The 13,691-nt window shown below is 37.5% G+C and overlaps 1 protein-coding gene across 1 annotated transcript in view; it reads right to left on the reverse strand.

Moving 5' to 3' along the window:
• Positions 1 to 2,640: 2,640 nt before the first annotated feature.
• The window catches only part of SLC16A10 (solute carrier family 16 member 10), a 64,638-nt gene continuing 53,587 nt past the window's right edge, over positions 2,641 to 13,691 (reverse strand). The window contains exons 4-6 of the mRNA XM_084262300.1: positions 6,767 to 6,910; positions 3,986 to 4,214; positions 2,641 to 2,938 (exon numbers count right to left, since the gene is read on the reverse strand). Coding sequence (XP_084118426.1) covers positions 2,703 to 2,938; positions 3,986 to 4,214; positions 6,767 to 6,910 — 609 coding nt within the window. The 3' untranslated portion in view covers positions 2,641 to 2,702. The remainder of the gene's footprint in view (positions 2,939 to 3,985; positions 4,215 to 6,766; positions 6,911 to 13,691) is intronic.

Genomic DNA, 13,691 nt, shown 5'->3' on the forward strand with positions numbered 1-13,691 from the left:
ATCTTCTTATACTTGTGTCCAATAAAGACCATTTTCTATTGGACATTTTCCATGTAGAAGCTAACAGAATTTTCATGCATTAATTTACTTTTTTTCCCCTTCCCCTTTCTGAAATGTCTTTTTCTGAAGCCTTCTCGATTTTAGCATTGCTGTAAAGCAAGTGCTGGCACCAGAAATGGGTTTCTTATTCCAGTGTCACACCAGCATGGCTTCCCACCCTGGCTCAGTTTTCCTCACCTGACATACCATTCACTAGCTATTTTTAACATAGTCATGACCCCTAAACAATTATTCACTCATGACACACACTTCCTGGAGTCTCTGCAGTTTGTTGTGTTGTTTGGGTTTAAATGCTGTCCTTCATATTTTAGGCAAAACTTACATTTTTAGTTATGCACATGTGAGAGTTTGGATTTTTACATACAAATACATTTTTAAAGGGTATGGCAATAATTAATCTATACTAACTTTATAGTTATTTTGTATCATTTTTAAAACTTAACAATTACTTTATATTCTCTCCCAGATAATTTATATAGAGAGCAGCAAGTCAGGAAGATGGTCACAATGATTTCAAGTAGCATCATGCTGAAAAGCAGCCTTGGTTTTGGTTAAAAACCCAAAGCTAAGATATGAAATCACCATCTATGATGAATACTAATTTTTCATAAACAAGGCCATAGAAACAAGAGGCTTTTACCACACTTAAAGACCTTTTGCACTGCCCAGATAGAAGTTAATACTGAGTAACAAGTTCTACAGAAATATTCCTGACTAGAACAGCATATACTGTTAACATTTTTTTAATTAAAGGCAGCATTTTGTAGTAGTTTTAATTAACAATACTATGACTATTTTAATGAAGTTTTCAGAAGCACTTACAAGGTGCAGAAACACAAGTCCCAGTGAAGCTAAAGGGACTCTGGATTACAGGTTGGGGTGTGTTTTTTTCCCCCATCACCAAGTCAGTCCCATAACACCTCAAACATTTTAAGATTCAGTTCTTTTAAATATGACTCATGTACAGCAGGGATTGAAATTCTGCAAGATTAAAAAAATATGAGCTTTGGTCTCAAATAATTACATTGCTCTGCATGATATTGAAGGTTCATTGATGTAAACATTCTAAGCAGTAGTATTGCTAACAATGTTTTAGGCTTTGAGCCACTTATTACATCCCTGGAGAAAGAAAAATAATCAAAATAGAAAAGAGATAGTAAAGGTTATAAATTATGAAGCAGTATGCCTCTGGTTTATGTAAAGAGCAGGTATTGTTACTCATTAAGGAAATGCACTTCAACGTGCATTTTGCCTTCAGATCACTTTTAGTTTGCTCTTGCTGACACCTCTAAGCAAGGAAACAAAAGTGATTAGTAGTGAATGGACCTGAAATAATGATTACATATTCAACTGCACTACTGATGCATATCCACAAACAATGTACTTGGAAGTGTTTTTTGATGAACTGAAAAGCAGTGTTTTCATCTCAGTGTTACACTTTCAAATATTTTCCAGATGAAGAGGTTTTCAAGAAATACCTGCTTACAAACAGTGCCTAACACCCAAGGACACATCAGTAATAGGGCCACGTTTGGGATGTTAAGCAAGAAACTGGACAAAGACATTTCTTCATATTTGAATAAAATACACACAATTGAACTCAGCTATAAAGACCTATAATAAACCTGCATGTTCACTTAGTGCAAAAATCTTGAATTGTTGAATGTCATTTTAATAGCTCATATATTTCCACATTAAAAACAACTTCTTATTGCACTTAGAATGTATTCTTTAAAGCTGTCTTGTTTAAGAATAAAAAAAGAACCTAACAGTACAGAGTAATTTGAAATTTGAGTCTAATTCACAATATTGCTCCAAAGTAAAACTGTCAGTATGATTTCAAAGCCCTCAGCTATTCTGAGGTTTAGCTAAAATTAGAAAATGCACACACACAAATAGTATTGCCTTGAACAAATTAAAAAAGCCATCACTCAGCAGCTTTACTTCTGAATGTGTTTGTACTTGGAGCTTAGAGTTTGCATGTATTCAAAACTGGCACCCATCAAAAATTTCATCCTTAATGTTCTTTGCTTGGGCCACTGTGAAAAAGTGAATTGATGCAAAACAAGGTGAATGTTTAAGCAAACTGAGCAGACCATGGCATTTATAGAAAGTAACAAATGTCTAATAATTTAGCCTAACGATTTCAGCAAGAGTCAAGGGAAACAGACACACACGTATTTGTGTTCATGATACAGAACTGTAAGAGACAGTAAAAACAGCATGAGAAATTTCAACACCCAAATAATTCATAACAGCTACTACATTTTCCAGCAGAAACACCCACAGGCAGGCCTGCATTGGACAGACCATAAGTTATTGAAGAATCCTGGGTTAGTGAACCAGAAAAAAAATAGCTTTCACTCTCTTAGAAATAGGTTCTGATGAATTAAAAAAATATTCTCTTCACACACAGAATCACTACGCACATACACACTAACGCTAAAAAAGACTTGAAATACCTTGAAAATGTGACTTGAGATCAAACTCAAAAAAAAAAGTTCAATGGTATAAAAGATTCTTGTAATAGTTTTGCTATTTGAGCAATAGTTCAAAACTTCTAAGTATCATATAGGATCTTCAGTTAAAAAGTACAAAGGTAGCTTCAGCAGAAGGTCAAGCTGGCACAGGAAAAGAAAGCATCAAACGCCAGATTCTGTTTCTTTGAGTGGCTTTTCTGTCGTGTCCAACACCAGAGTGCTTTCGTTTTCCAGCATCTTCTCAGTAGTTTCTCCATCAGCACGTTTCGCTCTCTCTTTTAGCTTCTGCCGTTCGTGGACCCAGGGGATGAAGCACAGGATAGCCCCGCCGATGATGGGGGGCACTCCGGCCAGGTAGAACGCCACATCGTAGGTGCCAAGATGATCACGCAGCAACCCTGGGAAGAGAGAAAGTTAACACTGATGTTAATTTGGATTCAGAAACTTGAGCTGGCATAGATAATTATAACCATGTGACAAGCCAATGGCCAAATATAGGTGCACGTATATATATAGGAAGAAAGGTATTTTAGAATTGGTTTAAAGGCTCCAAATAACAAAGAACTCTGTATGACACCATTAGACCACTTAATTACCATCCATTACTAAACCATGTACCATACTTCCTATTGGGAAGTTGCTCATTTCAGCTTCTCCAGCACTTGTACTCTTGCAGTAACTTTAATTCTCCCTCTTCTAGCAAGTTGCCTCTGAAGACACACTGCATATATTGCATTCCTGGCAGCCTCTTACTAAAAAGTATGTTTTCCAAGAATTAAGTCCTAATTGCTCTCAAAACTCCTCCCACTAATCAAATTCCATTTAAGTAGTAACAGCTTCAGTAGCATGTCCAGATCAGGAATTACCAAGTCTATGCTGTTCTAGCTTTAACATTTTGTTCTTCACAATGCTGCAGAGTTCATTTAAGTTTACGTATCTTTCAGCAGTGCTCACAAGACCTTAGGGTAAATTATGACTGAAAATCAGTGGTAAGGATTATAGCTTAAGGTATTTCCACCTCCCAAAGAACTTCATCTTTTCATCTTGCATTTTGTCAAACTGTCTCCCATCAAAGGATGAAAAGAGACAGTATTTATACTTATAAGCAGTAGTTACAGTGACTGGAGCTTTTATCCTCACAATTGTTTTTGCATAAGCAAATTTTGGCATCCACTTAATTTACAGAATGATTCCAAATTAGAATCTGAAAGACAACCAACATATAGGCTGTCACCTCAACTGCATGGAAAATGTCAGGTCCTCAGTCTACCTGGAAGCCTTCCTTTCTTTTAAGGAATGTTTTACATCTGCATAATGTATGGAGCACATGCAGAGAAAACTTCCAATGGAAGTGCACTGTATAGGATGTAGGAAGAGAAAACATGGCAATGGAGTCATACAGCCACAGAAACACGCTTACAACTACAGACCATACGTATGCTTACCTGCAATGGGCGGCCCAACTGTCATAGGTATTGACATGAGCCCTAGTAGAAATCCTATGGCCTGAGAGACATCCTGAGCCCCAACAAGCTCAAAGGCAATAGGGGCCATAATGCAAATGAAGCAGCCATCAAACAGGCCCATGAAGAGACAGACAGCGATGAGACCTCCGAAGACGCGGCACAGTGGAATCATCATAGACATCAGGCCAATAAAGAAGAACGAGGCCACCTAAACATGACCAATAAAAACATGCTGCATCAAATCAGCGAAGAGAAACAGATGAACTTTCTAACATTTGTACTGGATTGTCTGCTTGTGTTTACTTTAAACTAAATATAAGCAGTCTCCCATGGATTACCACCATCAGAAGTTACATACCAAGATAAAATAAATACATACAACTCATGAGATGCAATCAAAGAGATCCCATTACTCATTTCACAAGTTTTCAAAATGCACTTGAAATCAGCTAACCTGCAGTGATTCTCTATGGTCATTTCTCATGCACCAACATTTTTTGAGAAGTTACTCTTTTCACAAGTGAAAGCGACAAAAATGATCAAAAGTTTAATACAGCTAAAACACTGCAGACTCCTCTTGTAATTTAAGCATGAATATTGGTATTATGAGTGATTAGATTACTTCAGGGCACCTATGTTCAAAGGTTATATGAAAATCTCATTTCAATTTCTCCACATAAAGGCATCTTGCTATATTCCTGTAGCCATGCATAATTACAAAGATTCTACATTGAAGTCCTAGTTTATTATTTGTTTGTTTTAAGTTAAAGGAATAAAACTGTCTTTCAGCAAAATGAAACAGAATTAAAGAGAAAAAGGGGTTTGCTCGTACACCATCTGTATGTCAGCACAGGAAACCAAAGTCCCATGAACACATTTTCCAAGGCCATTCTATGATTCTATACACATTATGCCTCGGTCGCTTGCAGACCATCAAAAGCAAGGCCACTTAAAACTACTAGACATCACAGGTTTTGGATGGATAAGTTACATCTGTAAGTTAGTTCATTAAAAAAAAATCTTTAAGCAGACAGCTAGATGAAAGTTTTCAGGACACCATAAAAATTATTTTAGGTAATAGACTTTATTTAGCATACTAAAGACTCATATGAAGCATCTGAAGTATGCTGTAGAAACACTGAACTGAACTTCTTGTAGGAACTTCAGGATAGAGGTGAAGAAATGCTCAGTTCTGTGTATTCTGATATCAAACATACAAATATTATTTGAGATGAGTTCATATCTAAATAGTAATGTGATGATCTGTAGACAAACTCTAATCAAGATTGTTGACCAGATGCTTTGCATTAACACTATAAACAGCACTATAAGCAGAATCACCAAACATTGTGTGTATCCAGAAGAGACAGAATGCATCATTCATTTACTGAAGACAGATTTTATACAGTAAAACCCAGGAAGACAAATCCATAAGAAAGAAGAAACAGAAAGATTAAGGTTGCACTTGCTAGGTAGAGCTCATGTCCAATTCTGAGACAGTAAAGTTCCAAAAAGAAAGAAGTTTTGTTTGCATTAGTCAAAATTAATTTTAAAATAATTTTTGCATGAGATAGGATGACAGTATTAACTGTTGAAAAGCCCAGAATAATATTTGAGGTGTATATTCATTTTCCCTCTAAAACGCTGATTTGAAACAGAACTGAAGATGCTGGGGCATGGCTTTGCCAAAGAGTTAGTGTATTCTTTCTGCTTAAAACTAGGTGAGAACAGCTGAGTACCCTAATTCATGTCCTAAAAGTCCCTGGCTTTCAGTTCTGGCTCTTCAAAGAAAAGAATAAAGCAGCTTGCTGGTTTACTGCAAGTTTGGTATTTGTGCTTTGTAAATCACATAAAACATCTCAGTGCTGCCTCCTCACTTTTTATTTGAGAATTCCTGCAAGTGTTAACAATAGGTATTAAGTTAATGGAAACTAATGAGATACAGCCCCAGTCTATCATCAAGGACTCTAAATTTAAGTAACTATGGCAACAAATACTCCATCTTCAGCAAGGTGGTTCTTCTCTAGTTTTCAATAATGTAGTACAGATAATAGACGTTAGAGGGCTCCCTTGTTACTCATTTTGAAACAGGAGCAGCTGGTGGTTGTTAACTAGTTATTAGCTAAAGCTCTTCCGAAAGTCTATGCTAGCACTGCTACCTTCTCAAAAACAAGTAACATGGAGGGGGAAAAGTGTCCATCCTGTTTCATCCCCAAGCTTCAGCATTTCTGGAATCTGTGTCTCTTTCTGCAGGTAGCTCACTTTATTCAGCAAAATCTCCTCAGCTAAGCACCTCTCATACTCCCATGGCTTTACCAGTGTGCACTATCCTCAGAACATACTTGAAAATTATCATCTTTCAGAGATTAAGAAGAGAGACCCAAAATCTTTAATGTAGGAACATCGTGGAGGGAAAATAAAACATTATGAAATTATGGGATAAAACAGGGAAAGCAGAATATAGAAAATCCCCAAATCTTCTCAAACATGCTAGTGATTAGTAATTTCTTTCATTCCCAGCTGAAAATAGTCAGCAGGTACCAGTTATGTTTCTTTAGCATTAAAAAAGAGGAAAAAAAAATCAGATTCATGAACTTTGTACCAAAAGCTCCTACTATCAAAAAAATCTATTTAGTTTCCTACAGTTTCAAAACTCAAATTTGAATCTCCAATCACTTAATTCTGCTTATTTATTAGTACCTGCAGCCAAAGTTGTCAAAATATTATTTGTTAGTCCCTCAGAACAGTGTGAAGACATACCTGTAAATAAACTTTTTTTGCCCCAGGAATATAATCTGCAACTCTGCCAAAGATCAATCTGCCAACTCCTGATGTAATGCCCAGGCACAGCAGCAGCACTTCTTCTGGCACGCTGTCTCCAAATCTGTCTTTTACATGCTTCATCTGTTTAAAAAGAGGGTTGAAAAAAACTGACTTTAGATTTCAAAGGAAGATAAACCTTAGAAAAATTGAGTTAAATAGAAGTAATCTGAGAGTATCAGACTTCAAAATACAGCTAACAAACGCTCAACTACCATACTCTGCTTTTCCAGATTTTGTGCCAGCTTGTCAGCATTAACTGCAATACAATAGAAGCAATCCAAAACCAAATGTGTTCTCCCCAACCACATTCAATTTATTAGTCATAGATTTATGTACCAGAACCCACAAAGGATGCCTGGAACTGGTTGTTTCAGTGGCCAGGGCATGCTGTCAGGTCTGGAGGTACTGCATGATTAATGAGTGTCACCACAGTACTGCTCTATGCATTTAAACAGAGTTTGGTACACGCTACCAAACTTGAACAATAGCTCAGCACAGGAGCAAGAAGCAGAGGGGCAGAGCTGGAGGACAGACAGTGCACATCAGAGGGGCCCCTCCAGACTGCCTATCCTGACATCCAGGATGACCATGACATCCAGGGGAAAGGAGGAAGAGGAGCAGGAACCACCTGCAGTGTCAAACACAGCAGCAGGCACTTCCAGGAGAGGGGAGAAGCTACAGCAGCAATGAATAGGGCAGAATGGAAGAATGGATTTATCAGCCACTTCAACCTGAAGAACTAAAGCAACTCAGAAATCCTCATAGTTGGCCATCAACTACTGATGAACCAGCACCAGTAACTCTAACCTTTTGCATCATTAAACAAAATAGTAAGGATTAGCTTTACTGAATTGGGTTTTTTTAAATATTTTTCCTGCTTACAGAGTGGGCTTGCTTGTTTGTGGTTTGGGCATGTTGTTTGTTTTTTTTTTTTTTGGTTTGGTTTGGTTTTGTTTTGTTTGGTTTTGTTTTGGGTTTTTTTAATTGAACACTAAGACCAGAAATTACCAATCAGAAAGAATTTTTGCACAATCACTTTGAGACACACTTGGCAATATCAAATATGCCAAAAGGAGCATTAGAAGATATAGAAATCATTCACAATCCTGCAATCTCTACACTCATAACTAGTTCCACACAAGAATGTAAAAACTCAGAGGTATGAAGAAGCAAATAGAAGAAAGTGATTGTAAGTCAAGATGTAATAAAAGCATCTGAGGGACAAGGTGACCACAGCTGACAGACCTGGATAGCAAAAGCTGCACACCCTTTTTTGTTATTAATTCTGATCATGCAATATCTTCAAACTAGAACCCTTATTTTCTTATCTATAAAATAGAAAAAAATCCACTGTAGTAAATACTTCCAGAGGAAAATAGCCAAGATTCTTTCCTGGCCAGAGTACTCATACAAGGAAGGCCGTTCTTCCCAACCCCCACAACATAAACACAATTTGCTGAGTGATGGTGATTTTCTAAAGCATAAAATCAGTTGGGCTTTGTTTACATGTCACAGACTATTACATCTGATATTAATTTGTCCAATATATTTGATTTTGTCAGAAAGGAAATCAGATATGGGGTTTTGGTTTTGAATAACAACTTCTAACTTCAATTCAAGACAAATGCTTGCTCTTTCTACTTGAGGTTACTTGTTTCTTTGCTTTAAGACACATTTGGAACAGAATCTGATGAAGTTTTTCCTCTGGGATATTTAAACATAAAAGATAAGTTGTTCCATTAATTCCCTTTCTGTTGAAGGTAAGAAGAGGAAAAGCTGACAGTTTTCCCACCCCTACCATCATGTGCCTGTCAACACCTGCTGGCCCAGCTGGCAAGAGAAGCCAAGGTGTTTTCTGGCATTCTTGTCACCTGTTCCACTTCCATGTTTCACAGCCTCCAGCCTGTTTAATTAGCAGACCTGGTCCATCCACTCTGCAGAAGCTTTTCAAGAGGCAATATAATAGTTATCTAGACTTAGAGCTTTAACATCTGCAATGAGGTAACATATTTCTCAAAGCAGCACTCAGTGAAATGCTGTCCTCTTACATCAATGGTGAGAAAGTAACCACACCTCATCACAATCTTCAAGTACCTAAAGAAGGAATTTTTAAACTTTTTTTAAAAAGCTTTCACTCCTCTTAAGCACACCATAATCTTGAAGAGAGCTTCCAACTATACATAGAGAAACTTTTTTCCCCAGAAGGACAGTAGGTGGTGGCACTGGCTGCCCAAAGACCCTCCTCAGTCTCCTTCCATAGAAGTTTTCCAGATCCACATGCACAAAGACCTGAGCAACCTGGTCTCATCTCAGAGCTGACCCTCTGATCCTTAACAGCATATTCAATCCTCAGTGACACAGTCACTAAGTAAGCTGTAAGTAACAGCCGTATTGACTGAATGCCTGAAAACACATTGATTAATTCAGCACTGTAAGTGCTAGCTCCTTATGTACCCCCTGACAGCCAATTACTTCTGAACCTTCTCAGAGAGCATTTCATGCATTAATGCTCTTGTCATTGCAGAGCTATACAGGCTGCATAATTATATGAGTCTAGTCATTATCTACAGCAGCCAAACGGGCACCCAGCAGACACATTGAAGGCCAAAGCACATGCCTGTAGATTTTGCCTGTTCTCACTCTTCACTCAGAGCTCAGTGCATACTGCATCCAAGGCCTGGTTTTTCCAAATGTAGAAGGTGCCTGTAATTTTGCCTGAGATTTTTCCAGGCTAGAACAGCTTCTTTATTTTAAAATCAGTTCTCTTCGTACAACCCAGTTTTCCAAATCAAGATATAAGACAGTAGACAGTAACACTGAACATATCCCTGGCACAAGCATTTTACCTTATACCCTTGCTCTCTGTTATCAGGCTAATGCATACAAAGACAGACCTTGGTGTCCAAGTTCTCATTAATGTTAGGACAAGACTAGAGGAAAGATTAGCCACTTGGGAGTGGCTGGAATGCTTTCTGATTACTGCCTTGGCTAACCTCTCTCCATCCAACCAAGACTCAGTCTTTGCCAAGGTCTTCCATTCAACACACACACTGCAGCTATATTCATGCACCAAATCAGATAGAGGAAGCTGAGCATAACTCCAGTTTCTTTTTCCAAACACAAAAGAACATGAATCTGAAAGTAGTAATAACAAAGCAGTAAGAAATAATTCTGATAACTATTTTTCCTGTGTATATTCCATTTTGGGAATTCTCAAGCAAATAAAGCTTTTAGTGAGCTAAATGCAATGCAAGACTTCCCACTGAAAGAGATGGCCAAAAGCAATATATAGCCTATAAAAGTCTGAGCATATAAACCAGCATTTTCTTAAAGTCCTGATGTCTGACACCAATTCAGAACCAGCACAACGATAAAAGGAAACATTTACAGAGCACTGCTGGTGCCATTTGTAAATTGGAGATACTGTTCTTAATTGCTCCAAATTACCAGCTTCCTGAAAGAGCTGAGGGGATGTTTATCAGTTTTGATTTTTTTCTCAGGAAAAGAAAAAGGGTAGTCTAACACAAACTTTTCAGGTTTTTGTGCTTTCCAAAAACATACAAGTCCTACAGAAATTCAGGTAAAACTGTCCTTCGTTGGAATGCAGAAGCCATGTGATTCTAAAATAAAACCTTACAGGCAAAAAATATGATCAGAGACTGAACCTATCATAGTACTCATGGCATGGAATCTGCCTCGAGGAATCTGCACTTGTAATGCCCAAAATTGTTTTAATAATTGTGTTTTTTCGGCACTAATTGGTTCTTTTAACCATGGAACAATTTTAAATCCAGACACCTGAAATAATTCTGAACTTGTATGAGAATTAGCCATCAATCTAGGCGTGGTAATACATCCATAATCTATTGATTTGTTTATTACTGCTGTGTCCTTCAACAGCCCATTCGGTATTATTAGAAGACATGATGGCCTTGGCATTTCATCACTCAGATCTAAGTGCAAGAAATGCAAAAGACAAAAATAAGCTAAGTGCATGTCCAGTTAAGGGTATTGGCAACTGTCAGGACATAAATGAAGTGGGTGTGTGTAGAGAAGTTACTCTGGTGCTCATCTGCAACTAGATGTTCAAAATTTCAGAAAACTAAAAGCTCAGGCTTACATATCATGAACTTTGCACTGAACTGTCCTGGAAGACTGCAAGTTTCCTAGTGTGCAGAAAAACAGAACATAAAGTACCTCTGGACTTATCACTGTTCTCTAACAAGGGTTCACCAGAAAAATGGGGGGGGGGGAGGTGATGGAGGGTGGCAGTGTTGAAGATGGTGGCGTTTGTGGGGAGAAAGAAACTTGTTTGCCAGAGAACTGTATGATAGCAGGCACATGGAAAACTGTTTAACACACAAATACATTTCTGATCCAGATTCCAAAGACATTTTTACTGATGAGCCAAAAACTAGCAGACAAATGAGCAATTCCTGGCCACCTACTGAAACGATGTTCTTCACTTAGAGACATGAAATAGCATTACTCATACCTAATGCAGATCCACTTTTAACAGAGTGCCATCATTGCAAGATGGATACAGTAGCATTTAGAAATCAAGTGTCTTCACATGGCAAAAATATACATATATACACGTCTTCAAAGTCATTCCTGTTTACATTCTTGCCACAAGAGCAATACTTTCTCTTTCTATCTCTGGTCAATTTAATCCACATAATGAAGAGGGACAGAATGAAAGAAACAAGCAATAACAGGGAAATCTGGAAATTTTCTATTCCACTGAGTAAAGCAGATTGAACAGAATAATCCATACATCCTGAATATTCAGAACAAGTATAATCTGAATTTAACTAAAACTGAATATTATAGGTAACAGCTGAGCTGTTACATGAAGAGTCAATAATACAGATTATATCAAGAAAATCTTGAGATTACAATTATATAGTTAAAACTGTTTCCCCTCCCAATAGCTAGTTCTGAAGTTTGCCCTAAATATTTTTTTTTTTTTTAAATCTCAAATCTGTTACTGTTACCTTTAAGATCATTTGAAGGGTAAGTATAATCCCAGGGATCAAAATAAGCGACTGATAGTATAAAACTTAAAACACCAAAACAACTGTCCTTAACCAATAAACAGTTTTTCTACTTGAGTCAAAATGCTTATCATTTTAAAGCAATCAAACAAGTCCTCAGGTCTTGAGAAAGTGAATGTCCATCAGTAGGCCTGAAAGATGTTCAGGGAATAATGCAAGAAAGCATGCTGGGGACTGAGAAAAGCCTGAAGTGTGGGGGACAGCTCCTACACTGCAGCACAAGACTGCATGACTTCACTTTCTCTCTTCCACTCCACTTTGTACATATCTCAAGATGTTTTCAGGTCCTATCCTCGAACTAGAAAATCCTGGAGGTGCCAGCAGAGACTGTATCCCATTGGAGCCACAGGAGACACAGGCACGAGGACAGTGGTTGGATTAGCGTGGCTTGGGCAGCAGCAGCAAGACAGGTAAAGCACGTGTGTATCTGGGGAAGGTCACAGTGACTGAGAACAAAGATGAGGACTAAAACCAGGAATATTTAAGAGTTTAAGTGCTATCCACATGAGGTCTGAGAGTTAAATTGTCAAATAACTTTACCCTTTTTAACCATTTTTTTAAATGATTCACATCTGTAACTACAGTCCACACTGACAGTCTTAGTTCTGCCTATTCCTTGTGGCCCTCAAGTGGTTTCCTGGGTCTGTCTTACCCTGAGAACTCAGTTAACCACTATGTCCAAAATTAGCTACTATCAGCAAGTTCTAGAGAGTCACAGGTTTGTCACATTAAATTTGTGTTTCCAGAATAAAAGCAGAAAAAGAAGCAAACTCATAATTGTTCATAAACACCTAACAGGTGATAAAACTAACCACCCCTTACTTCTCTCTATAACATTATAGGTAGCATGTCTTTACAACAAAGGGAAGGACAAATATAACACATTTTTACTTTGGCCAGTGTTTGAAATTCTCTGAAACGTGATTCTTATGAGCCAGTCTGCAATACCTGACTTAAATGGAGTAACTGTAAAGATGGAAGTTCAAATATCTGGAAAAGCTATTTTTAATGAGTAGCTAGTTAAGTGTTTCAGTGCAAAAGTGAATATGACAAAGGCAACTCTGCAAAAGCCTGCCCAGATCTACCACTATTTAACACTTTCATTGATGATACAGGCAATGAAATAGAGAGCATACTTATTAAACTTGCAAGATACATCAAATGAGAAGTACTGCAGGTACTGTAAAGAAAAATACTGGAATACAAAGTTACCTTGGCAACCTGGTATCTTAAGTGTAAAATATAAATCATTTCCATAAACATTACGAAGCAAATAATATTCAAGAAACACTACACAAAGGAAGTAAAGTCAGATGCATGGATAGAAGATGGAAGAATGATCTGGCAACAGACTTTTAGAAAGGGAACTGAAAGTTTAGCAGATTACACTTCAGTATGTTCTATGTCATCATACTGCAAAAGTAGAAGAACATGTCAATTCATGACATGATGTGACCTTCACACACTGCTCAGTACCTGTAAGGCCTCAGCTGAATTAGGATGTCCTATTTTGCACATTACTGAAAGACATGGATGATGTGTACAGAATCCAAAAGAAAGATCTGGCAATTAGCAGAAATTTGCTAAGCATGGCATACAAAAAAATTAAAAGTAAATATTTTAAAAGGTCCTTTACTAAGTAAACCTGTACTTGAAAACCTGTGTAAATTGGAGAAAGTACTGGGACACCTCCAGTCTTACTTTCTGTGATTCATGAAGTGATCTAATGGATGTCTCCATATAATCACCAATACAGTTTGTTGCAAAACTGTTTTAAACTCTGGATTGGCAAAACTCTCCTGCAC

The sequence above is a fragment of the Gallinula chloropus genome (genome assembly GCF_964237585.1).
Source record: "Gallinula chloropus genome assembly, chromosome: 3".
NCBI lineage: Eukaryota > Metazoa > Chordata > Aves > Gruiformes > Rallidae > Gallinula > Gallinula chloropus.